At 40.0% G+C, this 22856-nt stretch overlaps 1 protein-coding gene across 2 annotated transcripts in view; it reads left to right on the top strand.

The window, feature by feature from the left end:
• LOC136874043 (farnesol dehydrogenase) overlaps positions 1 to 22575 on the top strand; it is a 75060-nt gene extending 52485 nt beyond the window's left edge. The window contains exons 5-6 of one of the 2 annotated variants that reach the window (XM_067147541.2): positions 1146 to 1298; positions 22289 to 22575. In XM_067147541.2, the coding sequence (XP_067003642.2) occupies positions 1146 to 1298; positions 22289 to 22336 (201 nt within the window). In that variant the 3' untranslated portion in view covers positions 22337 to 22575. Of the gene's footprint in view, positions 1 to 1145; positions 1299 to 14108; positions 14376 to 22288 lie in introns of those variants that run through there. The other variant, XM_067147542.2, reaches the window with a different exon arrangement.
• Positions 22576 to 22856: the final 281 nt, after the last annotated feature.

Here is a 22856-nt window from a genome sequence, read left to right as displayed (position 1 = left end):
TTAGAATCAGTAAATTTATATAGGCTGTATGAAGTCATCTCAAAATACTATGGGTCGATACTGAGATTTTGCAGTTTGTGTTGACGTTCACAAACAGTGAAGGGCAATAACTGTACCTGTTTATTAATTATTGGTCACCGGGCTCACTAAAAGTAGAAGTTTAGTCCTCGCTGTTGCTTTCATTAGAGCATCATTTTATGTAGGCTAGAGAGACTTTCAGCAGTTGTGAATATTTTGAGGGTGCAGTCGGTGGAGAAATTGGAGGATCTAGATGCAGTTCCTACCTGTTTAGTCACTTTCAGAGTGTTAGGTAAGACCCATAACGGATGTAACAAAACCCAGTATAGACTATACACGGTCTACTCTATTTAAGTTGAAGGGGTTCATTTTGGAGAACTCTGGCGCCCAAATGACAGAAATTTCGATTAAGCATTTTGTTTTATTTTATTCAGTTAATTGCTTAGTATGTCAAAATATGTCCGCCTCTGTGGTGTAGTGGTTAGTGTGATTAGCTGTCATCCCCCGGAGGTTCCGGGTTCGGTTCCCGGCTCTGCCACGAAATTTGAAAAGTGATACGAGGACTGGGACGGGTTCCACTCAGCCTCGGCAGGTCAAATGAGTAGAGGGGCTTCGATTCCCATCTCAGCCATCTTCAAAGTAGTTTTCTATGGTTTCCCACTTCTTCTCCAGGCAAATGCCGAGATGGTACCTAACGGCCACTTCTTTCCCTCTTCCTTGCATGTCCCTTACAATCTTCCCTTTCCCCACAAGGCCCCTGTTAAGCATAGCAGGTGAGGGAGCCTAGCCGAGGTACTGGTCCTCCTCCACAGTTGTATCTCCGACCAAACGGTTCACACTCCAAGACACTGCCCTTGAGGCGGTAGAGGCGGGGTCCCTCGCTGAGTCCGAGTGAAAATGCAACCCTGTAGGGTAAACAGATTAAATAAATAAATAATAAAAATGTAAAAATATAGTTACCGTATATGAAATTCGACATTGTATGAAATAGCATATGCTTTCATATCAGTACAAAATATCATAATAATATGAACCTATATCAACATTGGTTTTCTAAAGACTAATTGACTCTTATTTCGATGTGCTAAATGAAATTGTAATGTTATCGAACATATTCTTTGTTGCAGAGTATCAGCCCTGGTCTAGTGAAAAGCGAGATATTTGAACGGGACAATATGAAAGACAGTACATCAGATAAGATGTACGCCGAGAACTACATGGAGGCACAGGACATCGCCGATGCTGTCGTCTATGTTCTGGGTACACCCGAAAGGGTTCAGGTAAATGTAGATCCTACATTTGAAAAATTATATAATATTTTACCAATACCACTAACAATGACTGCAGGTCTTTGTTACCAGTATTCTTCAAGACGAGGCAGAATTTTAGTTGAACTGTTTGCAATACTAAATGTAATTTTCTAGGTTATTACTGTGTTTAGCAAGGACGTGTTTTGACACCTCCTGATCCCCTTCCCCGAAATGTATGAAAAATGAAAAATTGCTAGTTATTTACAAAAAACACCACATTAAAGATGAAGTCATTTGCTGATCAACATCCACTAGAATTGGCGCTGCACGTATATTCATATAACAATGTATTAAAAGATGTAACCTATAGATCAGCTAGTGGAATTGCCCGTTCCTCGCACGAGGATTTCTGCCTGCCACAATACAATAAAAGCTATGGTAAGAGATATGAATCACTTCCAAGTGGCGTAATACTGAGTGAATAGCGTAGCGGCCTTCGGATCAGAGGGCTGCGGGTTCGATTCTCGGCCTGATCAGAGGTGTTCACTTCTGGTTAAATCCTCAAGCTCGGGGTCTTGGTATTTGTGTTTGTCTTTACACACATCTTCAAGTACATGCAACACGTAACACATACCACCACAGAAAAACCCAACAGTCAATACATCCCTCCTCATAGGGTTGACGTCAGGAAAACATTCGACCGTAAACATAGGCTGTACAAAGTCCCGACCCCATGTAATTTTATTAGGAGAGGGCCAAGAAGCCGCACATGAAGAAAAGAGACTTATTGAGAAAATGAATTGGTCTTTTAAGTTAGCTGGCCGGCCGCTGATTTGACACAGTGCCACATTTAGCAATTCAGGAAGGGTTACCATTGCCGGAAACAAAATTTATCATAGCAAAATAACGTTCCGATAAAAAGGGCGAGATGGCGCGCAGTATAGGTGCAAGAAGGGTAGACTAATTACAGGGGAGGCAGTAGGACATGTCACAAAATTAATAATAATAATAATAATAATAATAATAATAATAATAATAATAATAATAATAATAATAATAATAATAATAATAATAATAATAATAATAATTTGGCCTCAATTACAATACGCAGGCATTTTTATTTGACGCCATCTACCCAGGATGTGTGCCAATTTCGATCGTCTGTTTTACTCTATCAGATAACATGGAAACGAGAACTCTATTTGGGCAACCTATTACTGAGTCTTCAACGCTGGAACCACACTGGGGAGTCATAACTGACCTTGCTATCCTGTGATCATCCACGCGAACGTGCTGTAGGGTAACTGCTTGCTGTTTCTTTACCTTCAGTGTTTGGATGATGGTTGAAGTACCAATAAAAATCGAACGTTTTCTTTTATTTATTGTGAGTTACTTGGGTTGCATACGACCCCACAATGTGGTTTGTGCAACAATGTTCTGTTGAAGAATGTTTCTCTTTATCCACCACTTAGGTGAGATATTTAGTTGAAAAACGTTGAAGTAGAACGATACGTTATTCGAACCTAATAATGATAATGATAATAATAATAATAATAATAATAATAATAATAATAATAATAATAATAATAATAATAATAATTTAGTGTGGCTATTTATAGCCGAGTGCAGCCCTTGTAAGGCAGACCCTCCGACGAGGGTGGACGGCATCTGCCATGTGTAGGTAACTGCGTGTTAATGTGGTGGAGGATAGTGTTATGTGTGTTGTGTGAGTTACAGGGATGTTGGGAACAGCACAAAGACCCAGCCTCCAGGCCATTGGAGTTAACCAATGAAGGTTAAAATCCCCGACCCAGCCGGAAATCGAACCCGGGACCTTCTGAACCGAAGGCCAGTACGCTGACTATTCAGCCAACGAGTCGGACATTCGAACGTAATTTGAAGTACTGTACTGAACAGTACAAACTCCTAAACGGCCTGGCATGTTCCTACTAAGAACATATGAAAATGGGCGTGTCTCAAAAATTCCCAAATAACTTTGTAGTCGCATTTATGGTTTTCTAGACGAATTATAAAAGCACCACTGAAAAACTAGTGACAAAACTAGTAGATGCATATTCTATCCTAGAAACAAAGACAGGAGAAGACAAACAATGTGCATGATCTGTTCTCCCAGCCGCTCCGAAATCATCTACATGGAATTAACAGTTAGTGCAAAGACGGCAGGATCAAATCGTAATCAGAAAAACTGAAGTAAACGGTGTTATGTTGATATCCATGAGTAGAAGCTAATAATTCGGAAACCGTTTATTTAGGTAATAGTAATAATGTGCTAACTATGCACCCATTTTTCATTTGTAATACATAACAATCGAATTTATATCTAAAAGGATAAATTATTTTAATACTACACTCTGGATCAATAAAAGGAGAAATAACATGGAAGTTAAACGTATGCGTGCAAATAGTTGTCTAAATTATATTTTCTAAGTGGGTCTTCTATGACTCCGGAGTATAGTTCTAGGGATAACACATTTTCTCAGATAAATACCACATGTTCCGCCAGAGACATCTTACATGCCGACATCGTACGACACGTAGCACCGAATGGAATTTTCCTGCGCTTGCAGAATACATTTACCTCTACTGGGCTTCAACCCGCGATCTTGGAGCTCCAAGGCCAATACTCCATCACTCATCCATAGACAGAACTTGTAATAGTGAAAGACCAGACTGTATGATCACTCAGTATGGGAAGATAAGACGAGTCAAGAATTTCAGATATTTGGGTGATGTGATCCAGCGCAGTGTGTTAGAAGAGGAAGCTATTAACGTCAAGATAAGACCGGGCACACCATCTCACGAAGAACACGTACGACAAAAGGACAATGAGCATAGGAACCAAATTCAGGCTCTGCAACACAGTTGTTAAAATTCAGGTATTGTATGCATAAGAAACCTTGATCATGAATATACAGGGACATGTCAGTCATCTGATGAAAAAAAGGAACGCAGGATATTTAGGAACCTCGGTTTACCCAAGAGGGCGCGAGTTTGATTCCCTATCAGGGAGTCAGAACATTTAGTCATGAAATTTCTACTTTTGGAGAGGCATACGGCCATGAGGCTCACTCAGGCTACAACAAAAGTGACTAGAAGATTAACACTTAGGGGCAAAGACGGCCGGACATGGGGAGAACCACCCTATCCTACTGACAAGGTGACTTTCGGCTAGACGAGACTAATTTTAATGAGAATTAAGGCATCATAAACTTAATTGTAATAGTCATTCTACCGTAAATTTATTATCAATATTCTTAAGAAGAGTAATTCCTGGCCACACTTTTAAATGGAACAGCATGACAAAATTAGCGTCTGAACAGGCTGTTTGTGTTGTCAAACTATCCGCTTGTGCTACTAAAATATTATATTAATAGCATGTATTTTGTATATAGATGAACAAGATTTCGTATTACGTAATACTTTATCTTCCTTTGTAAACGATACAAAAGTATTAAACCCTAATATTTTGGTATATTCAAGGACTGGACGTGTTAGTAGGACATCTGTAGAGCCTGAAATTCAGCTTGTGTTGTCAAAATCTCATTTTCGGTGTAGAGCGTTTTATGTAACTTTAACACAGAAATATCAGTATACTTCTACAGTGTAGCCTATAGACAAGGTCTATCATCACTTAAATGTTCCAGCTATTTTCCAGCAATTAATTATAACACCACCGATGATTTTACGGCAAAATGTTTATGACCGTTAAATTGAGAATATATCAATTATCCATTCACCTTTGTTTCATTTAAATACTGTATGTCTGGTCCAACTCAAACAGTTATCTTCTTTAATATCTGAAGGCTTTGTCCCGCTTTATTCAATCTCAGTTAAAGGAACATTAACACACTGTTTTTAAACATAGCGTTAACAATTTAGAAGCATGTTAAGATTCTTGTGTTTATCCAAACATTTCCTGGGGACTGTTAGTTAACTCTCAAAAGAGTAACGATCAGCGATAATCTAGAAGGCAGTGGCAGAACCATGCAGTTATTGAGCGCACTCCGATGCGCTTTTGTTTGCATAAGCTATAAACCAAGGCACGTGGAGTCAACATTAATTAGAATTTTTTGTCTTGGCTGTGAATTTTCAGTTGCTCTGTAGACAAATATGATAAAATCTTTGAAGAAAATGCGTGCTTCAAATTTCTGTTCTTTTGGAAATTATTTCCAAGTATGTACTTACTTACTTACTGGTCGGCCTTACAGTTCTTGTAGGTCCTTGGCCTCCTTTATCACCTGCCTCCATTCATTCCTGCTTTATTCATTCTTAAGGTATCCGTAACAGTTTTTTTTACGAGGTAGGGGAGTTAACCCTACGCTGAACCCCCAACCTGGAGGACCAGGGTATCATTCTTAGTCTGAATCATCACCTTAGACCTGTCCGGCTTGAGTGGCCCTACCAGGAGCAGACGCTCCCGCCGGCAGAGCTCTAAGGATCATGTGACCACGCAAGCCTCCAATAAACACCCGGCAAAATATATTTCGCCTTCGTCAAGGTGGTGATACCTTCGGGAGGTTCAAAGTATATACCTATTACAAAAAGTAAGCAAATTAATGGGTCCGTGCTCAAAGCTAAAAGTAACGCTTGGCAGAACATTTGTAGTGAATTCAATTTAGATACACTGACGTTAGTAAACATACGACCAAGCACCCGAAACAACTGTATGAAAATCATCTCTTTTGTTTCTAACTCTTTCTAGAAAAGGCCTGTCATATTATAAATATTCAAAATACAGAATTTCTGCATCTAATGCATCTGCCATATTTTGAGCTAACAGAGAATTGAACTGGTTGAACCTAGGCAGTTAAGTTAACTGATAGTTTAACAGGTTGTTAGTTTTAACCAATGTTGATTAAATGTTAATTTGGTTAAGTTCACTGTTAAATTGTTTTAACATGCAGTTAAATGTTAACTGAGACTGAATAAACGGGGCCTTTATTTTTCCCACTACAAGGGCCTTCATGGCCTGTACGGAGATTTGATATTTCGCTTTGCTTCTACTACTCCCCTAGAGTGGAGAATTACTTTTGTACCCATTAACCGGCTTCCTAGAAGAATAATAGACTAGACCATGGAGGGTAAGAGAAACAAAGGCAGATCAAGACGACGATAGTTAGACCAGTTTTTAACGATTTAAGGATAAGAGGTATGGAACTAAACGAAGCCACAGATCTGGTTACAAATAGAGGATTGTGGTGGCATTATGTGATTATTATTATTATTATTATTATTATTATTATTATTATTATTATTATTATTATTATTATTATTATTATTATTACTGTATTTTAAACACCATACTATTCATACCATTGACATCAGTTTCTGTACTCTTGTCGCATAAAGAGCTCTGCGTGTGGGAGGTTGACACATAGGCCTAATGGGGATCTCTTAAGAATGTGCGGGTGAGCCGCCTACTCGTTATCTCTGTAATTACAGCTGAAGGTAGAGGATCTGTCTCAAGAGCTTAGCCGTCGTATGTTCATGTGCGAGACTTCGCACATTTCTGTGGAGAGGGTCTGACTTTTAACTTCCTTAGGGAGAAAGGGAGCAGAATAAAGTAAGTTATGTATTGTACTATTTTGTGAACTATTGTACGTGAAGTATAATTGAGAGAACTTCCCTATTCAGGATGAGTTTGAAATAAATTCGGTCTTTTGTAATTATCTAAGGTTATCTTTATTTACTGCAGGAATATTTCTGGATTTTAGCAACAGTACGAGAAAGAGAATACAGCACTGTCCGACATTTGAGGTTACTTATTACAAAATCTGTTCGCTCAGTTGTATTTACCTTTGTGCCAATTCAGGCAATGTTTATTCTATCTAACGGGAGTCAAAGTGTAGCGATATAAAAAGTATGTTAATTTTATCTAACAGAAGTAGAATGGTGGTGATACTGAAGGGTAGATATAAAAACTGGAAAAACGTAACAATTAATGAGCCACATTAACGCTCCCTAGAAACTAAAACTCCCTAGAAGCTGCCGGAGAACCTCATACCTCCCAAGATTTCCAGAGAAATCGATCATTTCCAGAACTCCTCGAAGTATCCGGGCTGGGAAACGTGTATGTGATGGGGGCATGTGTGTGTACAGAGTTGGGGCTCAAAGAAAAGGAAACGTATACAAAGTCAGTACTTTGTTACTCAATGAGACAATACTTTTTTTCTATATGTTTTACATCGCACCGACACCGATATATATTATGGCGACGATGGGATAAGAAAGGCCTAGGAATAGGAAGGAAGCGGCCGCGGCCTTAATTAAGGTACAGCATTGCCTGGTGTGAAAATGGGAAACCACGGAAAACCATCTTCAGGGCTGCCGACAGTGGGGTTCAAACCCACTATCTCCCGAATACTGGATACTGGCCGCACTTAAGCGACTGTAGCTACCGAGCTCGGTTGAGATAGTACTGTTTCCACAAAGTGCGCTTAAACATTTCTTGAAAGTCCAAATTAATTTTTACCATCAAACTTTCAGATAGTGTTGAGGGAAACTTTCGAGAGAGATAGGGCTACATGATTAATTATCAAATGATACCCCACTGGGGTGATTTCTTCGATCGGGTGGTTTGCTGCGAATATACTAAACCAACATTAATCTAGGTTACTTTGGAGTCGTTGCCGTCCGGGTCAATAATAGTCAAAATTAAAGTAACTCGGATACTTGGTGTAATACGAAGTGCTGTGAAATCTAGTGTTTAGGAGAAGAACGTGTGTGTTGATACTTTAAATAGAACAAATGTTAAATAAATTGATAGAAAAGAAAAATGTATGATAGAGTTCATAACTCACTGAATATATTTTGGCTCTTCAATCTGAAAAACTTTATTGACCTGTTTTTTTCTTGGTTATTACCAGCCTCCGTAGAACAACAGTTAGCGGTATTAGCTGCCATCCTTATAGGTCCGAGATCGATTTCTGTTACTATCCGTGATTTAAAACTAGTGTGTGATTAAGATTGTACATGTAGCTCATCTTCATTGTGAATGCGCCTAAAAAAGCTGCAGCACCTCGCGGTTTAGAGAGCACATTTTTACCTTTTACCTTGATTAATCTCACCGGAAAAAATAGAAACCCCCTAGAGACGTCCTTCTAATACCGTGAATCACTGCTTACGACTTTGATAACCAACTTGTTTCGGTGAGGAAGGGAGTCTATAAGTTTCCGCACGTATGCCATATCCAGTTGCAGCCATCCGCTGTTGGTGACATCGCGTACAGCCACCAAATTGTGGGAATGCTCATGTTTGCTTGTCACCTACTGTTCCAAAGTCCCACGCAATTTTCTATGGGATTAAGATCGGGGATTTAGCAGGCCATTGGCGGTGAACAGAGTGTCGGTGTGTTCCGCAAACCAGTGAGGTATGCGTGCAGCCTTGTGAACACGCCTGTTGTCATCTTAGAAAATGGGACTGCTTACAGCATACTCATGATGATGTTGAATGAAGGTTAACACTCAGTCACGGAAAATGTCGAAATAAACATGCTGGTTAAGGTTTATTGTGACCTGAATCACACGGCTCAAGTCATGTAGTACTAAAAAATTACAGAACCAGCTCCGACCTGAACCACACCTTCCACACACGCCCTGCGGGTTAAACGCCTTATTAAACCATCGGTGGAGTCTATGGCTTGCGTAATTTGAAGACAGGCAAAATCGCGGCTCGTCGGACCACACTTCGCGCCTCTAGCCAGCTACTGTCCACGTTCAGTGTTGTTTGCCTCAACGAAGACGTGTAGCTGTGAGGAATGGCTTTTATGAATACCCAGCTCATGTTCATTCTGTGCAGTTCCCTTAGCAACATCCACCAAAAAACTGGGTGAGATGGGCCTTCACATACTGACAGCAACTATTCATGACGGATTTAAAACCCATTTTCATTGACAGAGTGTAACATGATTCTCTGGTCCCTGTCCTTTAGGATCATTTTACGACTACAGTTCTTACGCCTGTTTCATGGTCACGAGTGATACGTCATTGTCAGTAGACGTGTTAGACAGTCTGCGTTGAGACAACAACAAATCGGGCGACTTCATTCACTCTGTGGATATAGGCACATTCAGACACGATAGACCCACTTTTGCTGGTCTGGCACATCTTTGCTTTGACTCGTCTTGATACGCAGTTTCCATACTACCGACTGGCACAAACACACCACATCACTTCCATGGTTATATGTGAGCGCTCAGGGGTCACATAACCACTCGTTTTCAACGCCATCTGCATCGCTCCAAAGCGACCTGTGTGCTCTTTCATCGGGGTGACTCATTTTATGTCCGGTGTGTTTATTATTATAGAACACGGTCTAGCTCCTTGGCCGAATGGTCAGCATAATGGTCTTTGGTTGATAAGGCTCAGGATTTCTATTCTTTGCCTGCCAAGGATTTTAATTAACTGACTCCTCGACACTACATCCCAAGCGGAACCTTGCCCTCTTGGACAATTGTAGCCCAATCTACACGATTTTCACCATGCTTCCTCCATAATCAGTCCGCCTAATCCTGTCGTTGTGTGTCGTAATAATTTATTTGTCCAATATCGGGTTGGTAGCCTCAAGATTAACACCCAACCTGGTGGACAAGGTATCCTAGTCTAGCCTATCACGTTTGATCTGTCCGGCTTGGGAGACTCTGCAAGGAGCTTAAGTTCCCTCGCTGGTTCGTCTTAATACACATCGCCATCTATTTATAGCACACCACACTACCAGACCTATGCAGCAATTATTACAGCCATCTACATAGGGTTTGTATTAGGAAGGGCATCCGGTCATAAAACTGGCCCAAAACCCACACAAAACACACATACAGTGCCAAAAAAAGATTTCTTGGAGACAGGAAGAGGAGGATAAAACACGGCCCGTTGCACTAATAATAGTAATTTGTCATTGGACTTTTTAAAAATATTCATTGCGATTTGTACTTGCAGCAGAGCGTCCAGGTACCTCTAGTAGCTAATTTCTCATTCTTGTCCAAAAAGGAACTCCGTAGAAATACAGTCAAAACCTAATCCGGACAAAGACCGCAACAACCCTTTCCCAGCAAGGCCTAGATGTGTATGAAGAATTTCCATGTTTTGCCAAAGGAGGGAGCAACAGACGGATCGACATAATCGCCATCGACCGCCTGAAAGGACAGCGCTGTGACCGTGGATATAACTGCATCAGATTTGAAGTGAGCTCCACCCAGTCTGAGGGGATCGACCAAGTATGAGCCAACAATAGAATATTTCAAAATATCTCCTACATAATTTCTAGCGTTTAAAATTACTGGACTGTTAATCGGCGCCATAGAATAATTACAACGTTTTGTGGAAAACATCTGCGAAACTCGGAGTTCCTAATAGCATACTTTTAGATGTCTCAATTTTAGCGATCAAGTGGTCAATTCGTTATCACTTTAACTACTACTGCTATTTGTTCTTACTAATCATTGTTGATATGGTATGCTTTGTTATGTTCGACAATCTATACATTGGGAAGCAATAAAAAATATAATTATGAAACTGTTATATCTATTGGTGACAATTTAATTTGGTACCATCGCAGCATTGGTGCTATCTAGCGTAGTACTCCGTAGTCTACAGTAACTGTACTTGTCAATGGTAGGATTTTGTTAGGTGCCCTACTGTAGTTCTTGAAATCAGGTACTATCGCAGTATTTTAGTCGATTGTGGAATTTCCGGGGAAAGAATCACACTTAGTATAGTCACATCATTAATGATGAATCGTTTTTGCACTTTTGAAAACGAAAATCCGCAGATATATTGTCTTACCAAGAAACGAATTAAACTAAGAGTGTTCAACATTTATCATTGATTTTATGCTATGCAAATTTTTCGAAAACCGATCGGTTTTGAAACGTTGTGTAAATGCGTGCAAAATCAATTAAAAGCTTTCTCCAAACCCCCTCTGCTTAGGAATATTGTTAATAGTTTTCGGGCTACTTTCCTTTCCTGTTTACCTTCTATTCACATAGCAACTTTCACGACAAGTACATTTGGCGTGATACCTTCGTTCATAACAGACAAGAAGTGGAACCAAAGGTAGAATGGGTTATGATGTACATGTTAAGTTTCTTCTTCTTCTTCTTCTTCTTCTTCTTCCTCAAGTGCGATATCCCCTTAAAAGGTCGGCTACCATCGTAGAGATTCCTGCTTTAGATGATACAGCGCGAAACAGTTCAGTAGTGAACAGTTGGACAAAGTTTTCAGATTATCAATCCAAGAAATGTGTCTTCTTCATGGTCTTCTATTGCTGTGTATCTTCCCTTGAATGGCCTGCTGCAGCAGATGATATTTCTCTCCTCGCATCACATGATCGAGGTAATGGAGCTTTCTTATTTTGACAGTATTTAATATTTCATATTTCCATTCGCCTCATTAGCCCGCCTGGTGGCCATGATCGTTAAGGCGCTGAAGTCTAAAACGGTCTGACACCGAGGTTAGCCGGTTCGAGTCCCGTTGGTCGAAAAAATTTTCACCATCAGAATGTTGGCCGGCAGGGTAGGGGAGGTGGTGGTATACAATTTCTAATCACTAGATTGCGTGCCAAAAGCCTGGATTAAATTCCAAACCTCTCCGCAGTGCTCATATGGAGTGAGGGCATATGACGCTGTTGATGGTGATTCGTCCGTCGGATGGGGACGTTAAGCCTTGAGCAGACCCCTTGGTGCTATTCGACAGGAGTAGGCTATGTGCCGGCACCGGGTTTCACCCTCTCCCTACTATCATATATCACGTCATTCATTTCATCTCTCATTAACTCCTCTGATGAGGTTGACGTCAGGAAGGGCATCCGGTCATAAAAAACCGCCACGACAAATTCATCTCACCTCATACCCGACCCCGTAGGGAAACGGGACAAGGGTTGGACAAACATTTCCATTCGCCTCATTACCTCATCGTTTGAGGCCTTACCTGTCCAGTTGATCCGTAGTATCATTCTGTATGTCCATAACACAAATGAATCTAATCTGTCCATTTCTCTTTTCTTTATGGTAGCAGTCTCAGCTCCATAGACCAAAGTGTAAAATACGTTAACAACTCAGAAGTCTAATTTTTAGATGTAGATGTATCTCTGGCTTGGCCGATCCTGGACTTTACAGATAGAAATACCGTTATCCATTATTTACCAACTTTCTTCCCTAGCGAAATAGTGAAAATCGAAGTTTTAACACAAAATAAGTTCACTTTTAAGAGTATTAACCTAATTCAATACGGTTCTTATATTTTAGTGCAATGAAGTGTCGTTCTATAAATAGGACACCGAGCTCGATAGTTGCAGCCACTTAAGTGCGGCCAGTATCCTGTATTCGGAAGACAGTGTTTTCGAACCCCACTGTCGGCCGTCCTGAAGATGGTTTTCCGTGGTTTCCCATTTTCACACTAGGCATATGCTTGGTCTGTACCTTAATTAAGGCCACTGCCACCTCTTTCCCACTCCTAGCCCTTTCCCGTCTCAACGTCGTTATAAAACCCATCTGTGTCGGTGCAATGTAAAGCAAGTTGTAAAAATAAAATAAGAAATAGGACAGTCGTAAACAACAGTGTCTCTTGGACTTCTGCTCAATTGCACTCACTTTTTCGTTTTTCTTTATCGACAATGCCTATGACATGGCAATCTCAACTGTAGCAAATAGCGGTTTCGTAATATGAGAAGACAACACACTTCCAGAGAACTACCCAAGTCTACCTTTCACGGTATGCTTCAAAGCACTTAATGCTTTAACCATTTCTGCCCACCGTTTGTCAGTTTGCACACAGACTGGACGTAATAGTAACCCGCTGGCGCAACCGGTCTCGAAGGGCAACTGCCCTATGCTGTATATAGAAACAAAAATCAAACTCTTTGGCGCAATAGCTCAGAAGGGCCTTGGCCTAAGAAGCGACCGCTGCTCAGCCCGAAAGCCTGCAAATTACGGAATTGCACGAGGTCAGTGCCATACATCTCCTCGGCTGTTATTCTTGGCTTCCTAGACCGATGCCGTTATCCAGCCTTCAAATAGCTCCTCAGTTGTTGTAACGTACACTGAGTGGACCTCGGGCCAGCCCCACCGAAAATCGAATTCGAGGCCTTCGGAACTCGGAACTAAATGCATGTGTACGAGGGTAAGTCGAAAAGTTCACCAGTTTCTGTCTCAAAAATAAACAAACGAAGCTCGCTCCAACTTAAGTGCCCGATAGTTTGTAGTCCTACCGGTATATTGTGTGCGCAGGTGCACAAGTCGGTAAACCTGAACCTTGGCACAGTGACAGCCACAACATTGTAAATTTATGGAACGAGTGACGGGACGGAGTCTACACAGTGATCCGTTCTCTTGAGGTAAAAATACACGGAACCTGTCAACATTTACAGGAGGAATGTGTTTGTAGAGGGAAAGATGCGGAAGTGGTGCCATGGATTTGTACAGGTTGGAACAACTGTGAAAGGGGAAGGAGAGAGAGACTGCCAATAAACATCAGACCCATTCGTTAATGACATTGATAAATTCGTACAAGAAAACAGAGGTGTAAGCCTGTAATATAAGTAGTTAAGGGCTGTTCAACGAACAGGACGTCACTTTCAATTGTTAAGGAAATGAGACGCTCATTTTATGCCGTGAGAAATGGTTTATTAACTTTTGTGGTGTATCGAAAAATGCATGAGTGAAGACGACACAAAACAACATTCATTAACTTGACCTGTCTTTACTTAATCATCTGCAAAATATTAGTAAATCTTACTTTGTTCTCCGTAGTTAACAATGATATAACCTAAGTAAGTTGAACACAGGGAATAATGTTCATGTTGATAAGACCTATTGAATTGTTTCAGATCCAAGAGTTAATCATCAAGCCCACTGGAGCTAACTACTGAGTAGAAAGTCATGCTGGAATAGAGAAAGAGCATGGCCCAATATTTTTTGAAACAGAAGAGAGGCCGAACTGGAGCAGAATAATGTTTGTCAACGACTCAAACCACGCAGAAAATATCCCATGAACACGGAAAATCAGGAAGGAAGAAATTAGGTTATATAAATGTTTATATGATTATGTGTTCCTGGATACAGTCTGAATAAATCTGCACATAAATATATACAAACGTAGAATTCAAGTTCCTATCCTCTTTTCCAAGTTTAAGGACAAATCAATATTAGCTTTAAAGAGAAACGTATCAGAATACGTAATTGTTTCATTTTGTAATGTTCTGATAAAGTGATGGGTTTTACGTTTCTTTCAGTTGAACCCAGCAAGTATCAGAGAATAACATTCATCTGTAACACCAATGTCGTTTAATCATCCAATTAATTCATGACATTCAATTTAAATTACAGTATTTGATGAATTGTTTCAGATCCAAGAGTTAATCATCAATACCACTAGAGCTAACTACTGAGTAGAATGACACGCTGGCATGGAGAAAAAGCTTGAGATCTATTATCTCTTTCCTTGCAACATCTCTGACTATTCATGTCGCCATACTTTGCACTTTGTGGGAACTGCTCCAGATATGTACAGAAGTGTGAGAAGGGACAAGACATTTGAAGTGAATAGGAGTGCAGTTTGTGCATTTAGAGAAAGAGGTTGTGGCCACAGTGAGATGGTAACATTTTCTTATTTACGAACTTGCTTCCTCCTCCTCCTCCTAAGAAAAATACTTACTATAAACACTTGCAAGTTGCGAATGGAAGAACATAGAAGATGGGGATTTGGAGGAGAATAGAAGGAGTGACCTGGGAAGACAGAATAACTAACACGGAAGTGCTGAAGAGAGTGGCAGAAGAGAGAAGCATGCTAGCTGTGGTTCGGAAAGGAAAGTAAAATTGGATAGGACATAATCTACGACGTGATTCCTTATTACGAGTTGCGGTGGAAGCGGAGGTGAAAGGGAAACGAGGAAGGGGTAAGGGGAGATACCAGCTTTTAGAGAACATTGGGAAAGGAAAGGAAAGGTGTGCAGACGTAAAGAAAAGGGCCCAAGAGGGAGAGAGAGAGGTATGGAGATCACAGCTATGACTGGACCTTACGAAAGCCAGAATCAACCTGTGATGAAGATGATGATATCATCGTCATCATCATGATAAACACATACCTGTTTTCAATGGAATGATGACACAGTTACCTAAAGAGACAATGTTATGTGCTACATGTGATTTGGCTAAGATCTCAGGGGATTGTGCAGTGTCTGCCGATGGAACTTTACTTGTTGGAGTTGTTACCGTAATATGAGCGAAACGTGTAACATTCTGGTCCTAGAAGTGATGAAGAAACACATTTTATGTAGAAAGCACGTGTTTGATGACAAATAATCTCCAGCATACTTCACATGGAAGGCAGAGTACAGTTCTCTGTGTTGTCGAAACTATACTGGCTATACTAGCAGGAAGTACTTTTCTGCGTTCAAAGGAAAGTAGAGGCTTGGAATAAACTCAGTACCTCGACGATGGAGATTCTAAGAGCTACAAAACAGTAATTAATATGGACCACACAATGGTAAAGATATTGAAAAACTGGAGCGTCCTGTTCATTACCAGAAGCGAGTCGGAAGAGCTCTTCAACGGTTTATCTAACGAGAAACGTCTAGGTGGCAACATCAGTACTATAGATAAAATGCAAAAATATTCTATAATAGCCCTGAAGAGCTCTACAAATAATGTGGAGGAAACGGCTGAAGCCTTATAGACTTCGCTGTATCATTTAGTTGCAGGCAGGATTAGGACACTGCATGGCAAATACCCCAAATGCGAAGCTAGTAGATGTTCCTTCCAGAAAGCAGTGGCAACTAGCACATTGGATAAGGGTAAACCTGAAAATGGACAGTCAGGAATGAGGCACTGCAAATGCCCCAAATGTGAAGGCAGTAGGTGTTACTTCAAAAAATGCAGTGGCAACTAGCAAAATGGATAAAGATAAACCCAAAATAGACTGTCTGATCATATAATTGAAGCTGTTAATCCAATATGTTCCAAGTTAACCGATCGTGACACGCTAAGGCATTCTTTCCATGGCAAAACGCAAAATCGAAATGAGAGTTTGAATGGTATTATATGGATAATATCCCCCAAAAATTGTAATGTAGGACTGAAAACATTGAGGTTTTGTGCTATAGATGGTATTTGCCATTATAAAATTGTATCCTAGGTGTGGAATTGGAAATTCTGAAGCAGTTGGGTGTTAGTATTCCTAAACACACTCGAGCCGGTGTGGTGTTGGTTAAAGATCTAAAACAGAAAGAAGTATCACCTACAAAGCATCCCAGAGCAGAAAATATAGAGAAGGTAGCTAAGAGGAATATTAAAAAAGCCATAATAAGTTACAGCATTGGAAAGAACATTATAGGAGGCAGGAGACTTCTGAAACAGTTTTAAAACTTTGAGTTGGATTTCTCTGGATAATAATGTCGTCATACTTTAAGTTCTTTTAAAATCATAAGATTAGACCTAATTATACTATTTCACTGAATAATTTAAAAATGAAATACAAAAGCCTACTCCAGGGGACTAAATTCAGATAAGAATCTAATGCTGTAAAATGTAATTGATAACGTGATTTGTTTATAAACTCTCGCCTAACATTTTTATCCACTAAAGTAATATGACACTAAGAGGCAAAATTTCATCCAAAGCTCACGTATTTTAGGTTTATCCTCCAACTGAAACTGTTGTGAACGAAGTGAAAAAAGTCAGATTTGAGGAATGGCAATTAATTTGGGAGCCTCAACTTTCTAAACAATTTCTTTTTAAAACAAATTATTCGTTATTAAAAAATAATACGTTGCTTTTTGCTTACATACTTGTTTACCTTTTCTTGTTTATTCAGGTCACCTAAATTAAAGACCTGTAACATTTTAAGTACAAAATACTTCCTGGAGGTACACATGCCAGGGACTCAAGAATTGACTTTCAATTATTCAGTTAATGCGTGATATTCAATTAAAATTACATTACTTGATGGACTACGTTCTGAGGAGGGAGTCTGCAGATTCACTATTTATGTCCTTCTCTCCGACATCACTGACTATTCATATCGTCATACTTTGACACTTACATACATACTCTTCATCTTGGGCACATTATCTCCATAAAACACAGCTGACAACATATTTTGTGTACTTTATGTAGCACATGGACAGAAAAAGCAAATTTTGTTTAAATTCTTAATTCCCAATAATTACTTCTACCTATCCGGAAAACATTCGATCTACAGGAACCTCCTGAAAATGTCGTCCGAATGCTCGGAAACAACTCAACCAGTTCGTTAAACACACTTCTATAAATTCGATATCCAGGGCAATATTTCGGCAGTTTGCTTGTTTCAAGCGACAAAGTTAAGAGCTGTTAACACAGATATGTTATTGTTACGTCATTTAAAGACTGCTGACCGTACAGTTTTCAGTTACGATGTTGGACATTCATGTCGCAATAAATTCCAAGTGTCTTTATGTATGCTACTGTATGTCACACATCTGATTTAAACTATGGCAGTAAATTTGCAGTGAAGGTGTTAACCGAATGGCTTTGTCACTAGCTTCCCAGTACGGCGATCATGGTTCCAATCAGTCTGATATACCTGTGATTTTAAAAAATAAAAATTTGCTAGGCCTTGTCTCAGCAATTTAGACTCCATGCAAAACTGAAAGTCCAGTTGCTATTTTCAATATATCGATTAATAATCATATAAAGTACTGAAATCCCATTTCTACTTTTTGATGAATCTAAATATTGGATGTGAGATTTCAATAAGAAAATGTTCTGATTATTTGTCCACTTGCAGTATATATAGCGAACGAAGCGAAGCATAACGGGTCAAGCTTCATTCATGTGTGTGTGTGGTTTTTTAAAGTTTTCTCTAGATTTCAATGAGTGACAAAAATCGCGAGTACCGAAGTGTGCTACTACGACTACGGTGAACAATCTAATGCGCGTGCATCGCCATCCTACCATACGTCGAGTGTTCTATCGCATACGCTTAGGAATGTATATTTCATATTCTTCTTTATCTGCTTACCCTCCAGGGTCGGTTCTTCTCTCGGACTCAGCGAGGGATCCCACCTCTACCGCCTCAAGGGCAGTGTCCTGGAGATTAAGACTCTGGGTCGGGATACAACTGGAAAGGATGACCGGTACCTCGCCCAGACGGCCTCACCTGCTATGCTGAACAGGGGCCTTGCGGGGGCCGGGGATGGGAAGATTGGAAGGGATAGACAAGGAAGAGGGAAGGAAGCGGCCGTGGCCTTAAGTTAGGTACCATCCTGGTATTTGCCTGGAGGAGAAGTGGGAAACCACGGAAAACCACTTCCAGGATGGCTGAGGTGGGAATCGAACCCACCTCTACTCAGTTGACCTCCCGAGGGTGAGTGGACACCGTTCCAGCCCTCGAACCACTTTTCAAATTTTGTGGCAGAGCCGGGAATCGAACCCGTGTCTCCGCGGGTGGCAGCTAATCACACTAACCACTACACCACAGAGGCTAAACAATGCATACAAGGTATAAGTAATATTATATTAATTGTAGTACCCGGCACTGCCCGCGTACTTTTCTGAATGTTTAATTTTTGGATTTGTATTAGGTACCTTTTAATTAGGTGTGAAGTGATTTTTTGTAGATTTCTTTATTGTGATGGTGACTGATATTTTAAGAACTATTTATTCGTTTTAGAGTTATTGTTATGTGTTTAATTTTAAATTTTAGTTTGAGATTATTGTGTTTGGCGTTAACATTTGTTCTTTTGGCAGCCCAAATTGTCTGGGAAATGGTCGATCCTTTCAAATAAATATCAACAGTATGTGACAACTGCATGTGTTTACGCGCCGCGATATACACGATTCCGACTCTCATTGGGACTGTCACTAATCAACCTAGTGACCCCGAAACTATCTACTATCAGTCGTTTTCTGGTTATTTTTAAATGTCATCCTCTCCCCACCCTCACCACTAGCGGGTTTCTTACCCCAGAGTTTTTTTCCAGATAGCAAGTTATATGAGCACGAAGAGAGCTATGCTGGAACGTATACGTCCATATTCTCGGTCATTTCGGACATTTTCTTGTTCATATCTTATATCCCTACTCCCATGCCGATGGGGGATGAATTTGGACTTGAACCGCGTCTGGAATAACACTATTCAAATCAACGACCCCGAAAACTATGGGTTCAATCCTAATATCGGTTGTTTTCGATTAATGTATTACACGACACCCTCTCCATAGGTCCATCCCTAGAAGTGCTAAGGGTGTCTTAGCCCCACAGTATACATTTGTTTTCTGATAGTCATTCATTTGTGTGCCAGGTTAGGTTGAGAACTATGCAGGAAATTGCACACATACATTCATAACACCGTCATTTTTCACATTTCCGTTTTGACCCCTTGTCCTCTCCTGCCCCTCCCCAAAGCCGATGAGGGATGAATTTGAATTTAAAGGGCATCCGGGATCTCACTATTCATCTGGACGACTCCGAAAGCTTAGCTATGGACTTGTCACTTAATATTGGTTTTCTCCGATTATTTTTACCTGTCCCCCCTACCCTAAAAGGTCTGGAAGTGCCTAACCCCCATAGTATCCTATTCCTGATAGTAAGTGATGTGTATAGCAAGTTTGGTTGAGATTGCCCCATGCGTTCTACAGTTATGATGGAACATACACACATACATGCACCCATCTTTATATATGTGGATTATGTACAAAAGTTTACGTTGTGTAAATTTGTCAGTGATTGTGAATCGGTGATATGACACATATAATATATTATGAATACGGCTTTTCTTGTTGGCACGTAAGTAACTTTGATACAATTTTTGTTTTTAACCCGTGAACAGCTTTCCTTGATACCAGTAGTTGGACTGAGGTTAGTTGCTTGCATGCGTACCGTAGTTTACTAACCCGCTTCTCTGTGGGGTGCGCTGGGTGATGGAAAGGTAATCTCTTTGTTCAGCGGAGAACTGGGTAATGCTACATTGTCGTGGTTTATTTACTGGGCTGAATAGCTCGGATGGTAGAGCACTGGCCTTCTGAGTTCAACTTGACAGATTCTATCCTGGCTCAGTCCGATGGTATTTGAAGGTTCTCAAGTACCTCAGCCTCGTGTCGGCAGATTTAATGGAACGTGAAAAAACTCATGCGGGACAAAATTCCAGCACCTCGGCGTATCCTTAAACCGCAAAAGTAGTCAGTAGAACGTAAGATCAATAACATTATTATTAGTGGTTTATTTGTCTAGGGGTATTCATTACTTCGCTGCGCAAGTTCACAAGTCAGTGATACAGTTGCAAAACAGTGAAGTTACAGACAGAGTGGTGATCCTTTTCCTCTGGATAAAACTACGTGGAACCTGTCAGCATTATCAGGAGGAACATCTTTGTAAACGGAAAGGAAGTGAAGTCTGCCAACTGCTATGGAAGTGGTGCCGTGAATTTGCAGAAGTTGGAACAATCGTGAAAGCTGAAGTGGAGAGAGGCCGTCCATTAACGTCGGACCTATTTGTTAACGATATTGATAGATTCGTACTAGAGAAGCGACATGTAGTTCTGAAATACAGGGAAGCTCAACGAACAGGAAATCATTTTTAATTGTTAAGGAAAGGAGGCACTCATTTTACTCCATGAGACATATTTCATTAACTTAATGAAACCGTAAAATATCTGGGAGTTACTTTTAATGATGAAGTAAAATTTAATCCGGGTGAAATAATTATGGAACATAATGACTTGGAGGTTTTGGTGTCTTCTCCAATGTTACGCGCTCACCAGAAAATAAATATATAAATATAGCTTGTTTACTCCTTGCAAATGGCTCCCTTACATCAACTGCGAAAATTGTTCTTGGAGAACGCTGATTTATTAATTCGAAGCTTTGTCAAAGTAATGTTTATTTTTACCTGCTGATATTCGCAATAGTATGCTGTGTAGTAACAAGAATGTGAGAAGCCTTGAATTTATTTGAGTTACATCAGAGGCCTTTTTTACAACACTGTGACGTATGTATCTCCTCAATTAAAGCAAGTAATCGATATATCAATGTCATACGCCCACTTCAAGATGAACTTCAAGCTTCATGTAAACATCTTAGTCTTCCTCAACCTGAAGTTTCATCGAAAACATCAGTTAAGAAGCTTCGTAAAGATCTAATAACTCGCGAATCTGAAACTTGGAAGACATTGCCTGGACGAGGTAGCGGTACTGAAGTCACAAACGTATCTGACTCTAACAAATGGATTTCTAACAAAGCTGGATTATCCACATCTGAATGGATCACCTGCCTTAAAATGAGCGCAAACGTGGCGGCTTTCCGGGCCATTCCAGACAGATCCTTAGACGGTACCCGGTGCAGGCACTGCACCGAGAACGAGTCACATGGACATGTCTTAGGATTCTGTGATAGAGGAACATTATTACGTAATTCACACCATCACATCGCTAATGCTTTGCGACAGAAAGTGTGGCAAGTGCACGAAGAATTTCCATGCGTTTCGTTAGATGATCTAATAGAAGAGTTGATATCATTGCATATTCTAACACCACTAGGCATGGCATATCAATTAACCCTTCTATCCGATTCGATGTTGTCTTCAAAAAGCTGAGTAGGTGGATAAAGAAAAAATCACATTCCAACTTCCGTACGACATGAGATAGTCACTATAGTACTAACGAAGAGTTGTGAAATTCTGAATTACCATTTTAATCCGCACCTCTAGGTGTTGTTTGAAATTTTACATCATATTATTATATTTTAATGTTGTAATTATAATTGTAATGCTAATTAATATTGTCATGTGGGTATTCTGAGATCTTTGGGGCTACCTCCATTGGGAGGCAGTTCTGTAAATAAAATAGTGTCGAAAAATACACGAGGGAAGCCGACATAAAATAATATTCGTTGTCTTGATCTATCTTTACCTGATCATCTACAAAATATTAGTGAAATTTACGTTTTTACCATAGTTGAAAAGGATATAACCTACGTAAGCTGAATAAAAGGAATAATGCCCATGTTGATTAACACCTATTGCATTGTTTCAGATCCAAGAGTTAATCATGAAGGCCACTGGAACTGGACCTCAGTACTGAGCAGAAAGTCATGCTGGCATTGGGGAAGAGTATGTCTCAGTATTGTTTGGTACAGAAGAGAGCCAGAGCTGGAGCAGGAGTATGTTGGTCATTGATTCAAATCGTGCAGGAAGTAACCCACCGATAAGCAAAATCAGCAAGAATGGAATGTCTTGTATAAGTTTATAGAGAGATATTCTCTATGTACTGTTTATATGTTCCTAAATCTAGTCTGAATAAATCCGCTGCATAACTACACACATATGTAGTATTCCAATTTCTTAACCTCTTTTCCAAGGATCAAACAATAGCAGCTTCAAGGAAAAACACAAGATAATATTTAATTCACCTTTTTTGTTTCAAACTGAAGGCCTTCTAAGTTGAAACCAATAGGTATCGAAGGATATTATTTTCACAGCCCACATTACTCTTTAACACCAGTGTTGAAGAAATCAATCAATCAATTAAATAATTAATTAATTACAATTTCAATACTTGCTGAATTAAATTTTGAAGAGGGAGTCTAGAGATTATTTCTTTC

This window comes from Anabrus simplex, chromosome 5 (assembly GCF_040414725.1).
Source record: "Anabrus simplex isolate iqAnaSimp1 chromosome 5, ASM4041472v1, whole genome shotgun sequence".
NCBI classification, from domain to species: Eukaryota; Metazoa; Arthropoda; class Insecta; order Orthoptera; family Tettigoniidae; genus Anabrus; species Anabrus simplex.
The sequence above is the reverse complement of the archived record's forward strand: the minus strand, read 5'-3'. Positions and strand labels throughout refer to the sequence as shown.